Source organism: Cordyceps militaris (assembly GCF_000225605.1).
Source record: "Cordyceps militaris CM01 unplaced genomic scaffold CCM_S00004, whole genome shotgun sequence".
NCBI lineage: Eukaryota > Fungi > Ascomycota > Sordariomycetes > Hypocreales > Cordycipitaceae > Cordyceps > Cordyceps militaris.
The window spans coordinates 2,000,209-2,013,578 of NW_006271972.1; the positions used below are offsets into that span (position 1 = coordinate 2,000,209).

Here is a 13,370-nt window from a genome sequence, read left to right on the forward strand (position 1 = left end):
CAACGCACAAACCCAAGATGTCAACGTTAATTCGTACCCAGATCGCTGCGATGACGCCCAAGGCTGAGCCTTGAAGCGCTAAAAACCACCCGAACAGGTCGTGCACTAACATGGTCCCCTAACCCCCTGTAATTGACCCCATACCCCCTTGAAACTAAGCTTAAAAATAGGTCGACCGAGGGCATTCCGAGAGGGCGAGTCACATGACAACGCGGCCATGTTAGGCAATCAAGCTTGTGCATCGGCCAAGTCGCGCCCTCGCCCAGCCTGCTACTGTCCGATTTTCCTAGACGCAACACCTCCATCATGTTTCTACCCTCATGGCTCAATTAGCATCGAGAAGCCAGGACCGCGCGGTCGCCTTTGCGGCGGCGACGCTGCTCTGCGAGCTGCTCACCCAGCGCCTGCTCACGCGCCAGACGGAGCTGCTGTCCGAGGGCCTCGCCTGGGTCCTGCTGCCGGCGCTGGTGAGGGCAGCCCGGAGACGGGCCCAGGATGAGATTGCGCCTCTGGCGGCGGCGAGCACCGCGGCGACGTCGCGCAGGGGAGTCGCCGGTGCTGTGCTGTTTGCGGCGGGCATTGCGGCGGCGTCGTTTTGCAGGGCGGAAAACGGTAGCTGTCGCTTCTATGTACGCTACTCGAGACTGAAGACGGGAGACTTGCTGATACTGACCATCTACAGCCGGCGCTGGTTCCCATTCTTCTGGCGGCGCAACGGTATATGCGGGTGGACGGGGCGGAGGCGACACGAGGCAGCTCCGGCTCGGCATCGCCCTTTTTAACCTCTCTTGTTCCCGCTAGTCTGGTTGCTGCCATGACTATTCTAGACCTCTTTGTATGGAATATGGAAAAGTTCATATATGCGAGTGTGGCGCTGGTATCCATTTCAGTGGCCTACATGACGCTCTTGCCCCAGAGGCGGCAAAAATCGGGCACGATGCCGCACGTTAGGATTGAAGACAACATCGAGCAGCTGTCAAAATATGTTGTTCTGGGCGTTGCCTCGGTATTTATCATACAGACTCTCGTCTTTGGTCTCACTACGGGATCCTGGTTGAGAACTCTCGCTGCCGCCGTTTTCAAGTGCCTGACTTGGTTTTTCGCCATACAGCTAGTAAGCTACAATGTCAGCGTCGGTCATCACTCCACTTACTGACTGTATAGACCCGAGATGCTTCATGGACAGCTCTCCCGCCCATGGGGGTATTTACCCTCATGGCCGGACAAAGCCCCTTTTTTCAGTCGACCGCCTTTCGGCCTCTGTTGCACATCTCATTGTCTGCGCTCTCGCTTGGCCAGGTAGTCAGCACGCTGACCAGTCGCGCCAAGTCACGATCCCGCCTTTGGGTATTCATGCTGGTGGCTCTGATTCCCTACGGGGCCAACATTGTTGCGATTCGACACGCCGAACACGCCGTACAGCGTACCTTTGGCGGAAACCGGGAGCATCCCGTGGATATTCTGATGCACGGGGCCAATGCGCAGTTCAACGGCCTGCTGCATCGACAGTCGAAATCTTTGGAAGAAGCGCAGGCTGAGTACCGTCGGCGGTACAAGATGGACCCTCCGCCCGGGTTCGAAGCTTGGTATAACTTTGCCGTTGCGCACGAATCGCCCATTATCGACGAGTTTGACTTGATCTACAAGCAGGTCGCGCCGTTTCTCAAGGTGAGTGGCGCCGAGCTGCAGCGGATCATGGATGCTGCCTTTTATGCAGAGGGAAGTGAGATTTGGTCATGCCAATACGACCGTACCGAGGCGAGGGCTCGATGCAATCACAAGCATCGCTCGTATGACCGACACATTTCCTCCTTGTTCGAAGCCGTCGGCAAATTCGCCGGCGCTGAACTGCCTGACGTCAGGTTTCTGGTCAACCATCTCGACGAGCCAACCGTGCTGCTTCCGAGCGAGAAGACAATGGACGTGCGAGTCACCGACCTGTCTCACCAGCCAACGTGGGCGAATATTACGCAGGGGTGCGCGGCTCGTCAAGTCGAAAACTCGCTCGCAAAGGACGAGAGAGAATCATTCGCACTACCCTTTATCAAGGATGCAGCTTCCGCCACGGACATCTGCCGGCACCCAGAGTACGAGCACCTGCATGGCCTTTTCCTGAGCCCCTCCTCTTTTCGACTAACCGAAGCCATGGTGCCCATTCTGTCCACCGGGGCCCCTTCAACAATGGACGACATCTTGATACCCAGTCCGGCGTACCTCGAAGCAGAGTTTGTGTGTACGACTCGGACTCGGAGCCCGACTTTTTCGAAAAGACCAACAACCTGTACTGGGCGGGCTCGACCTCGGGGGCGTTTGCGCACGACGACGGCTGGCGCGCCTACCACCGGCAGCGGTTCGTGCAGTTTGCGCAGAACCTCGGGCGGGAGCAGTACTACTACCTGCAGCAAAAGGACGAGACGGTGGAGCGCGTGGCGTCGTCGTTTCTGAACGGGCGGCTGTACGACGTGGGGTTTACGCGCATCATGCAGTGCCTCAGGCGGCAGTGCCGGGCGCAGCGAGGATTCTTCCCGCCGGGGGCGTGGGCGGACAAGGACGCGGCGCTGCAGTCGCGGCTAGTGTTTGACCTGGACGGCAACGGCATCAGCGGGCGCTACTACAAGCTGCTGGCGTCCAAGTCGCTGCCGCTCAAGCAGACGCTGCTCCGCGAGTGGCACGACGAGCGGCTCGTGCCGTGGGTGCACTACGTGCCCGTCAGCCAGAGCCTGGAGGAGCTGCCGGAGCTCGTCCTGTACCTCACGTCGACGGCGTCGGGCCAGCGGCGGGCCGAGGAGATGGCGGGCAAGGGCCAGGACTGGCACGGCAAGGCGCTGCGCAAGGAAGACATGGCCGTGTACGTGTATAGACTGATGCTCGAACTGGCACGGTTGCAGGATCCGAACCGGCAGCCGCAAGCCTAAGTCGCGAGGGCCAGTGTGCAAAAATGCAGTCAGCAATCTAAGCGAATAGTTATAGGCCCCTTGTATTATAGAGCGCTACGGCTGCCAATACCATTTACAGATAATAGATAATAAATAGTATGCAATATAACGTGGGGACGATTACTGGAGTAATTGTTGGCTGGGCAGCGTGACAGAAGCAATGGTCGGCTCCGGTTCCGGGCATAATGGGCAACCTGATGTGGGGGATGGAATGGGTCCGACAATGGAAAGATGGCGCGTGCTCGTTTAAATGGCAATGGAGGTTGTGCCGCGGTCCGAAGGAATAGAACTTTTGCAAAGAAGGATTTCTAGAAGCTTGCGTATTGGTCACCTGTGGTATCTCTGTAGGTGTAGAGGAGGGGGGGTGTCGAGTCCCAATCCACTGACTTTTGGTGCAGCCATGATAGCCATGATAGCAAGAGATTATTTTTGAGGTTGGTCTGGAATTGATGAACTGGGTACCTATAGGCTCCAGACGCCAAGTCGATCGAAACCACAGATCGAAAACCCGCCTAGAGGAGGCGTTGGGGCCGCTGTATTTCCAGTGGGATCACTGACGCCTGCTAGAGAGAATGCAAGGCCCTGCCATATTGCGATAACAACTTCATCACAGTGGTCATGTGCTTATCAGCAGCCTACCTCGGGTTAAGTAATTAATAAAGAGTACCTACCTACCTATTCCTAGCACATACAGACTGTCAGCCTTTCACCCAAAAGTTCCTTTACAGCGCCGAGGAACCCTTGCCCCCCTATTCGGCCCGCGGCGCCACCAATCCCAGGACCCATCAATCCCATCAATCTCCCTAATCTTTTACGCCACCTACTGTTTTGCTCTGCCGCTATTGCCGGCCAACGGAGATTTGCGGTGCTGACAGACAACGACTAGCCCACTCCGGACCCTCGCCCATTTTTTCCCCACGTCCTTTTGTCTTTGTCGCCTTTCAGCTTCAACATGACAGAAATGCACCTGCCGATTGTGCAAGGGTGGGTGGTATTACAGGGTCCTTTTGTCCTATCTTCGCTGTCAACCATGGGAAGCGCGGTCCTACCTGCTGGTTGGTCCATGCTATATAGATCAGCGACAACCCACCTGATCCCCGACCCTTGATCTCCCCATTGTGACGCAGACACCCCTAGCGGTCAAACGGAATCCTTCAACACGTGCGACCAACACACAGACCGGCATGGAGAAGAAGCACTCGAGCGACGGCAGTGCCGGGAGCCACGCCGTCGGCGACATGTCCCAGCTGGAAGCTCAGGCCCAGCTGCGCGCCGTCCAGCTGCACCACCTGCACGACCCCAACCTGCCCGACGACTTCATCGACGACGTGGCCATGGCGCTGGCCTCGTCCAACCCCAAGGCCGTGCTCACCGAAGTCGCCCATGTCCTCGAGGACTCGCCGTACCCCGAGGTCCGCGCCGCCGTGCGCAACTACGACGACGACGTGCCGGCCAACACGGTCCGCGCATGGGTCATTGGCCTGCTCTTCACCACGCTCGGCTCAGGCCTCAACATGCTGTTCAGCATGCGCGCCCCGTCCATCATCATCACCACGTACGTCGCCCAGCTGCTCTGCCACCCGGTCGGCCTTGCCTGGACCAGGGTCATGCCGGACCGCCGGTTCACTGTATTCGGCAGCGGGTTCAACCTGAACCCTGGGCCGTGGAATAAAAAAGAGCACACCCTCGTGGTCATCATGGCCAATGTCAGCTTCGGCGGCGGCGCGGCGTATAGCACTGATATTCTCCTGGCCATGAAACAGTTTTATAAGCAGGATTTTGGCTGTAAGTTTCCTTTACTTCAAGCCACGGAAGCCATGCAAGTCTAATGACAGGAATCTAGGGGGCTTCCAGCTTCTTCTCACCTTTACTATATCCATGTGCGGCTTCGGCATGGCTGGCCTCTTCCGTCGCTATCTCATTGAGCCCGCCGCCATGATCTGGCCGAGCAACCTCATCAACACGTCGCTCTTCTACGCCCTCCACGACCACTCGCCTTCCGACCCCGCCAAGACCAACGGCTGGTCCATCGGCCGCTACCGCTGGTTCTCCTACGTCTGCCTCGGTTCGTTTGTATGGTACTGGTTCCCCGGATTTATTGCGCCATTCCTCAGCGTCTTTGCCTTTGTCACCTGGATCAAGCCGCAGAGCCCCGTCATCAACCAGCTCTTTGGCGGCTGGACCGGCATCTCCCTGATCCCCATCACTTTTGACTGGACGCAAATTAGCGGTTACACCACCTCGCCGCTAATTTTCCCCTGGCACGCCATTGCCAATACCACAGTCGGTGTTGTCGTCTTTATGATGATAACCAATATTGGCATTCACTACACAAACACCTTTTACAACCTCTACCTCCCTATCAGCGACTCAGCGAGCTACGACAACACTGCCAACCCGTACAATGTCAGCCGAGTGCTTACGCCAGACTACGAGCTCGACATGGCAAAGTACAAGGCATATTCGCCACTCTTTCTCTCTGCCACTTTTACCATGGCCTATGGCGTTTCCTTTGCCGCCATTTCTGCTCTGGTCGTCCATACGATTCTCAATCACGGCAAGGAAATTTGGCTTCGTCTAACAACCATGGGCAAGGATGACGAGGACGTGCACACCAGAATGTACGCCAAGTACGATCCCGTTCCCTTCTGGTGGTACGCCGTTTTATTCCTGGTCATCTTTGCCCTGGGCCTCGGAACCACTCTGGGCTACGATACACACATGCCCGCGTGGGCCTACATCATCGCCATGGTGCTTGCCTGGCTCTTTATCCTGCCAGCGGGCATCATCCAGGGCGCCACCAATGTCCAGATGGGCCTCAACGTCCTGACCGAGTTTATGGCCAGTTATATGCTCCAGGGCCGCCCCGTCGCCAACATGCTCTTCAAAGCGTACGGGTACAATGCCCTGTACCAAGGTCTGGCCTTTGTCAGCGACATGAAGATGGCCCTGTACATGAAGGTGCCGCCAAAGACGGTCTTCATGGGCCAGACGGTCGCCGTGGTCTGGTCCTCGATTGTCCAGATTGCCGTCTTGAACTGGGCTCTGGGCGCCATTTCCGGCATCTGCGACTCCAAGCAGGAGAACCACTTTACCTGCCCGGGCGCCAAAGTGTACTTCAACGCCTCGGTCATCTGGGGCGTCATTGGCGCCCAGCGCATGTTTGGCGTCGGCGCCCTGTACTCCCCCTTGCTCTGGTTCTTCCTCGTCGGTGCCCTCTGCCCGGCCGTGACATGGGTCTTTTTGCGCCGCTACCCGCGCTCCATGGTGCGCTTCGTCAACTGGCCCATCATCTTTGGCGGCAGCGGCATGATCCCCCCCGCCACGGCCCTCAACTACCTCTCCTGGGCCTGGGTCGGCTTCCTGTTCAACAAGTACCTCCGCAACAAGTACCGCGGCTGGTGGATGCAGTTCAACTACGTCACCTCGGCCGGTCTCGACGTTGGCCTCGCCCTCTGCACCATTCTCATCTTCTTGACCCTCAGCCTGACGGGCACCGAGATGACGCCCTGGTGGGGATCCGTCGGCGCCCTGAATACAATGGATGTCACGGACACGGCTATTATCCGACCTCTGGCGGATGGTGAGACGTTTGGCCCCAAGACTTGGTGATGGACGGCTTGCTGGACTTTGCTTTTCCGGGAAATATGGCTGTTACTAATGAGACCAGAATGTCAGTTACGTATTGTAGCGTAAATGAAAGGATATTAATCAAGCTAAGAAATTAAGGAATTCACGCTTGACAACATTTTAAACAGCGTGGATGTAAATGAATGTCAATAGTTGAAACTCAATTCAAAGACATTAATATCCATTGCTACTCTACATGTATCAATCTGGTTTGTCGCGTCATGGCTCGTATTATCCATCCCAAATGACCACATCCCACAAGGGCAATCATCGTGCGGGCCATGATTCCATTCCTTCTTCCACCTTGCAGCAGCGTTGACCCATTCAAAGCTCGTCGTCTCCTTGTCCACGTCTGTACCCTCCGCGTCTAGCCCTGCGCTCCTCCCTCTCCCTCTCTCTCTGCACCCTCGAAATCTCCGGTCGCGAGTGGTGATAGCTCTTGGTGCCCAACTCGCTGCCCTGGGCACTCGTCGCTTCACTCCTGCTGCCGCTGCCGCTGCCCTCGGCGGTGCCCGACAGTAAGCTATCCGAAGCCTGAAACGAGAATTCCCGGCGGTGCGTGCTACGGCCTTCGTCCTTGATCCGTTTGGGCTCGGGGCGGCTCTTTTCCGGCTCCCGATCCGTCGTCGAATACACCTTGCGGATAGCGCCAGCTGCACCGCTGCGCTTCTTGTCCTTTGTTGGGGTGCTCGTCGGGGTGCTCTGCTTGTTGGGGAGCAGCTCCGACTCGGTCCCCGTGTGGCTGGTAGTCGGGTTCGAGCCGTCCCACGACGAGCCCTCCGACTGCTTGTTCAAGCCGCCGACCCTGGCCGCCTTTTCGTGGCGGTAGTTGCGCAGCTCGTCGCGGGCCTTGAGCTCCGCCGCCTCGTCCTGGACCTCGCCGTCGCCGCCGACGCGTCTCTTGTGCTTCTTCTCATCGTACTCGCCAGCGCTGCTGCTTTTGCTGTTGCTGACCTCGCTGGGCTTCTTTGACTTCTTTTCGTTTTTGCGCTGCTCACGCTCGCGCTGGCGCTTCCTGCGCTTCTCCTCGCGCTTCTCGCGCGCCGCAATATCGCTCGCGCCCGCCGTGATGCCGCTCAGGCCCGTGCTCTCCGTAATCGTCGTCTTGCCGTCGTCCGCCACGTCCTTGTACACGCTGCCGCCGCCCAGATCCGTCGACTTGGTCGCGCCCGACAGCAGCGTGCCGTTGGGGCCGCGCCGGCGCAGCACCGCCGTCTTGTAGTCCTCCCAGTCGTTTTGCTTAAAGTGGAACCCGCCGTTGCGCGCCCAAAAGAAGAACCAGATGCCGCCCACGACAAACGTCACGCCCAGCAGCGCAAAGAGCACAAAGAAGCCCACGTTGGAGATGTCGTGAGGGTCCAGCACGCCCGCCGACGGGTCCTGCTTGGTGGTGCTGCTCGGGCTCCGCGCCGCGTGCAGCCGTGTCGCGTCACCAAGAGGGCCGTCAGACGCGCCCGAGGGGACCGTTGCCGAGGGGAGAGGCGCCGCTGTGACGGCGGCAAACGCCCGCCGGAGCAGTGGCGGCAGGACCGGCGCCATGGTGTCTCAGGCCTCGGTGAGGAGGTGGCCGGTCGGTTGGGGTAATAAGAGATGTGCAGAGGCGAGAGATGTCGTGGAATGCGGGTCTCTCTTCTCGAATTCAACGACAAGGTAATCCAGATGCGAGGAATGTCTGTGTGAATGAGGAACGACTGGCTCCACAGGCTCAAAAAGACGCTTCGTGGCTGAAATGACGGAAAGAAATCGTTGATTGTTGGATTTGCGTAAGACGGGAGACTCGTGAGGGAAATGACTGGTGCTTAGAGTGATGCAAGAATGAACAGTGTGCAGGAGAAGGAAAGGCCCGGCAGCGAGGATGCCGTTGTTCCTACGGGAACGAGCATGGGGTGGCTGGGCTGTGGCACTGCCTGCACGCATGTATGTAGCGAGGTTGGGCCGGGATACGAAGAACCGCTCCCAAACAGCGTTGCCGGGCCCAAGAGTAAGAACAAACAATACAATTAATAGACGGTAACAAACTTAATTAGATATTAGCTGCATTCATGCAAATATCTAATTATTTTGATCGCTGCACTGCATGTTGCCTATGACGCATCTCTAAGGCGACGCCTTGTGACGCTCAAAGTAAACAACCGACAGTGGGTCTTATCTCTGACCGGGCAACACTCTGTCACCACCAAAACCAGGCAATAACGTCACAAGTCACTTCAACAAGTCCCTCTCCAAAATGCCCGTGGCGCACAGGATATTATCAGTCTTATTGCTGTCATCTGTCATAGGTCCCTTCGCTCAATGTCGCTCCAATCTTTTTGCTGTAGTATGCCGTAACCTTTTTCGAACCAAGGAAAAACGTGAGCCAAGGAAAGGAAAGAGGAATAACAAGGAAAAAGCATTTGTCTAACCCGTAGCACACACAAACGAAACCAAAGAAAAATGCCCTCAAAATGATGGGGGCCGGCCGGAACCAGCCATCATCTCTGCAGGCACACGGTAAAGAGGCGCGAACCCCGTCCGCCTGTACAGTCTATAATATGGCGATGTGCTGTTGCAGCGACAAACAAATGAAAGCAAGTGTTCAACACATTCCGGGTGCGCAGCAACCGCCTCGCACAGGGCAAGGCCGTGCAACCGCTCCCAGCTCTCATCATACAAGAAAATACTCCGCCACAAACGCCAGCATGGGCTGACGTAGCTCGGAATCTGCTGAACAAACAAGCACCACAGGGCCAGTACAAGTAGGAAAGGAACTGAAAGAAAATGAGAGGCGGCAGACAGACCCCGCCGCCGCAACAGTACTCCCGATCCAACAATCTAGAGAAACAACTGCCAAGCTCCATTATACACTCCAAATAACGTCCTCGGTAATTAGGTGTGGGTATCATAACTGCTTCACTTGGCACGGCATCAACCAGACTGCCTAGCAACAAGGACAACAGAGTACAAGCAGGAGCAAACAACGCTGAACAGAAAAATTGGAAAGGAGCTGAAAGAAAAAGAAAGAAAAGCAAAGCAAAGAAAAGACGGGTAGATTGGGAGAAGAGCTTGCATGTCGTAAATGTCTTCGTCTGTCGTAGTCAGGGCTCATGTTGTCATGATGCAAAATGTGTCGTGTCGTCATTAAATGGTCGTCAATGTCAGTCGTCAAAAGGTCGCGCGCCCGGCGTCATTAGATGTAGCTGCCTGGTTCGGCATAGTGCTCATAGGGCGAGTAAGTTCCAGACGGGTATCCACGAGGTCGGTATTCCGAGTGGCTTGGTGCACGAGTCCGATGGGGAAGAGTAGTCATACGTGGTGGCTCTCGCTCTTGCTCGCGGCCATCCTCGAGCTGATAGACAGTGCTGGACTTGTCACTACCAGATCGAATCTGCGGCGGCTGGGGTCGAGAATTAAAGGTAAAGTCTGCTCCGCCTCGGAATTTCAGTTCGGCCTCGCCAAATTTAATGGTAACTTCTTCTGTGCCGTTTCCGGATGATGAGCGTGTGATGCCCGTGGTGTAGCTGCGACGATACTCACTATCATCGCGGCTGCCGCTACTGCGCGTGGACTGACTGCCAGTGTTACCTCGAGTTGCCTTTTGCAGCATCTCGGTGGTGAGTGGCGTCTTGGGCCCAGTGACGGCATCCTGATAATCTTGAGCATCCTGAATCTTGGCATCTGCGTACCGTGTTTCGTATTTGGCGGCGGCGCGAGGGGGGCCACTGTAGGCTACGTCACCATAGGCCGGGACTTTGCGGTTGCGGCGACCAGCTGGGATGATGTCGACGCTTTCGTAGACGCGAGAGCCACGCCTTGGCCGTGCCGGTTCCGCGTAGCGCCGCTGGCGATAAGAGGGCTCCGGAGACAAGTCCTGGAATAGCTCATTGCTGGCCTCATAGTCGTCGTAGTCGTCATCGCCAAAGCTGACCGAGTGCCTGTTGACGGATGGGCGGCGAGGCTGCTGGCTTACCTGAGGACGGCCAGGGGGTGGACGGTAGGGGCCGCTGTGCTGAGGAGCAGCCGACATGGCGCGCTGGGGCATGCGTTCAGGAGGCGGCATCATCCTACGGTCTTCACCTCTGGATGGACGCGAGGGACGACGCATGACGTGAGCGGCCGTCTCATCACCGTACTCATCCGGGCTATAGCCAGGAGGGACGCGCTCAGGGCCACCCAAAGCGCCCATGGCGGAGGGAGGTCTTGCTTCGAACCTAGCCTTGAGGTGGTCGCTATAGCCGGGATGCGGAGGACCGACAAAGTAGCCAGGGGGGGCCATGCCCATAGGCGAGGGCGGAGGCATACCCCGAGGAGGCATGTCATGCATGGGAGGTGGAAAGTGCATGGGATGACCAGGGTGGCCAGGATGGCCAGGATGGACAAGAGGGCCAGGAGGGAAGTGACCAGGTGGGAAAGGAGGATGATGCCAGACCATGCCGGCGGGCGGAGGTGGAGGGTAGGGCTGTCCATCATAGTATGTGGCGGACCTGGAAGCTGGGCGAGGGCGAGAAGAGGAAACGGCGGGCTGCTGATAGGCGTAGCGCGGGAACTCATCGGCGACACCGCGTGGAATAGGCAGAGGAGGACCGTGCTGGACGGTTGGCCTCGTTTTCTTGGAAGATTCCTTGGGGGAGTGGCCGTGAGAGCGGCGGGCGTCGGACTCGCGGATCTTTCTCTCCTGTCGAATGCGTTGGTGTTCGCGCTCGCGATCACTGTCGTCGTACTGCTGGGAAGAGCGGCGAGGGTCGGCAGGGCGAGGCCTGTCGCGGCGGGCATCTGAATCTCTGTGGCCCTTGGCGGAGGAGCGGACCGTGTCGGATTCGTTCAAGCTGGCGCGTTTGGAGGAGCCGGTCATTATCCTAGTGCCAACATTGGGACGGTTCTTGGGCGGGGGCATCTCGTCGTGGAGGGCATAGTTTCTGGTACCCTCGACGGAGCTGCCAGTGTCCTCGTTGGCATCTTCGCAATATGCCGCATAGGTGCCGCGCTCGGGAGCCATGGCGAGGAAAAGGTTGAGGAGCGTCGAGACGCTTGAGGTCAGGCAGCGCCTGGGAGGGGGGGAAACGGTCTCCCCAGTCGATGGTGGTAGAGTTGAGCAAAACGACTATGGCGAGGTATTTGAGTGCGTATGGTGATGCGCAGGAGTAATAGCTATTATTCGAACAAGACGCAGGTAGGCAAAAAGTGAGGTTGATCGATGAAAAGGTTGACTTTGGCGGCCGAGCGATTAAGAGTCAGAAAAAAGACCAAATCGCAAAAGGTGGACGATGGGCGGTGACGAGAGGGCAGGAGAGGAATAGCGGCAAAATAAAAATAAAATGGGAGGGCCAAAAAAGAGGAGCAGACAGGTGTGTACTAGTAAGTAGCGAGGCAGCTCAGCGCAGGTTTGGCAGGCGAATAAATGGGAAGAAAAAAAAAAGGAAAGGGAAGGGACGGGACGTGAGAGGAGAGCTGGGGCAAGCCGCCCGCCAAAGCGGGTTGAGGTGGGCGTGGGCTGAGTGGGGTCGGGCACGAAGACCAAGGGTGCCAGGAGGGAGAGGACGGCGAGACGAGGCCAGCTGGGCAGCAGAGGTGGCAGGGGGGGGGATGTGAGAAGAGGGGAAGGGTAGAAGACTAGTTAGAGACGAGGTGGTTGAGTGAGGGGATAAAAGCAGCAAGAAGAAGAAGAAGAAGAATAAATAGGGTCGCAAAGCAAGGCAGCTGGCAGTCAAGAGGACGGGACGCGATACAGACGACGACGACGACGACGACGTAGCAACGGCTGCAATGGCGCTAGATTGGGGCGCCGCCGTCGATGAGTTGTACCGAGTACCAGCAGACAGGTCAACGGTTTACCAGCGGCCGTGGTAGTTAAGTACCTACCTACCTATGTACCTAGGTAGGTAGACGAGCCCAAGAGAGACGGGGTACTTGGGTGGTGGTGGGCAGGTGAGGAAGAAGCTAGGTACCTACGGTATCCATCACCAGCAGCAACATGACATTTGCTATCAATTCCGTGGCTACCAAGGTAGGCGCAAAACAAGCCGTGCACGGGGTTGGATGACGATGCTTATTATTTACCAGGCAAAGGTGGTCTGATGCGTGAATGGCGAATGGGCAGATGTCATGGTAACTGTCGTAATGACAGCGGGAGGTGGCACAGTAACTGGTTACCAGGCGGACGACATAATTAGGTATGTAGTTACTGGTAATTACTCGGTACAGATACTTGAGAGAGTTGAGGCCGCGAGGTGAGGTGAATGATGGCGCAGTTACCTGGCCACCGGGCCCGTTGTAGCGTCACGGCGCCGGGAACGAACAAAGTACCAGCTACATGGCCATGGATTTGACCATCAAGTACTAGTGCCTACCTACAAGCTAATTCACCCGCTGCCGAGATACCTTAGCGTCCCCGGTCTATGAGGCAGTCGGCAGCTGGGTATTTGATTTGGGACAGTCACTGCTTGCCGGGCCTGCGATGCGCGCGCCAGTTGTTGGCCCCGGTACAAGCACCACAGGGCAGTTTGCGGTAGAGGCCGCAAGTACGGACTCTGAGCTCGGAATGCCGCCCCAGGACGAAGAAGAAGAAGAAAAAAAAGTACAAACCATGTACACTGACTTTGCCTCGATTGCTGCATGTCTCTGCCACAAGCTCATGCAGGCCCGGGCACTACTGCAGCCAGATGCCGGACACACAGTCACCACCACCCACCACCAGAGTAGAAACGAACGAGAGATGAAATAAGAAAAAACAAAATCTCATTTGCTCCCTTCTGTTGCCATCGTGTCCGTTGCGATTCGCACGGCGACCTCGGCCCGGACACGCCTCGTCACTGTCGTGAAACGTCGAGG

The 13,370-nt window shown here is 57.1% G+C and overlaps 4 protein-coding genes across 4 annotated transcripts; 2 read left to right on the forward strand and 2 right to left on the reverse strand.

The window, feature by feature from the left end:
• Nucleotides 1–320: 320 nt before the first annotated feature.
• On the forward strand, nt 321–2,915 carry CCM_05630 (Lipopolysaccharide-modifying protein; the record flags this gene model as incomplete). The annotated part of the gene is made up of 5 exons (XM_006670774.1): nt 321–629; nt 683–717; nt 802–1,114; nt 1,243–2,087; nt 2,225–2,915. 5 exons carry the CDS (start codon nt 321–323, stop codon nt 2,913–2,915), a joined length of 2,193 nt encoding a protein of 730 aa, XP_006670837.1.
• A 1,205-nt stretch (nt 2,916–4,120) lies between these two features.
• On the forward strand, nt 4,121–6,548 carry CCM_05631 (small oligopeptide transporter, OPT family; the record flags this gene model as incomplete). Its single annotated transcript, XM_006670775.1, has 2 exons — nt 4,121–4,721; nt 4,780–6,548. The coding sequence occupies 2 exons, from the start codon at nt 4,121–4,123 to the stop codon at nt 6,546–6,548; spliced, it is 2,370 nt and encodes a 789-aa protein (XP_006670838.1).
• A 342-nt stretch (nt 6,549–6,890) lies between these two features.
• CCM_05632 (uncharacterized protein) lies at nt 6,891–8,105 on the reverse strand (the record flags this gene model as incomplete). The annotated part of the gene is made up of 1 exon (XM_006670776.1): nt 6,891–8,105. The coding sequence occupies one exon, from the start codon at nt 8,103–8,105 to the stop codon at nt 6,891–6,893; it is 1,215 nt and encodes a 404-aa protein (XP_006670839.1).
• Nucleotides 8,106–9,732: 1,627 nt separating this feature from the next.
• CCM_05633 (uncharacterized protein) lies at nt 9,733–12,646 on the reverse strand (the record flags this gene model as incomplete). Its single annotated transcript, XM_006670777.1, has 2 exons — nt 9,733–11,587; nt 12,600–12,646. 2 exons carry the CDS (start codon nt 12,644–12,646, stop codon nt 9,733–9,735), a joined length of 1,902 nt encoding a protein of 633 aa, XP_006670840.1.
• Between the last annotated feature and the right edge of the window lie 724 nt (nt 12,647–13,370).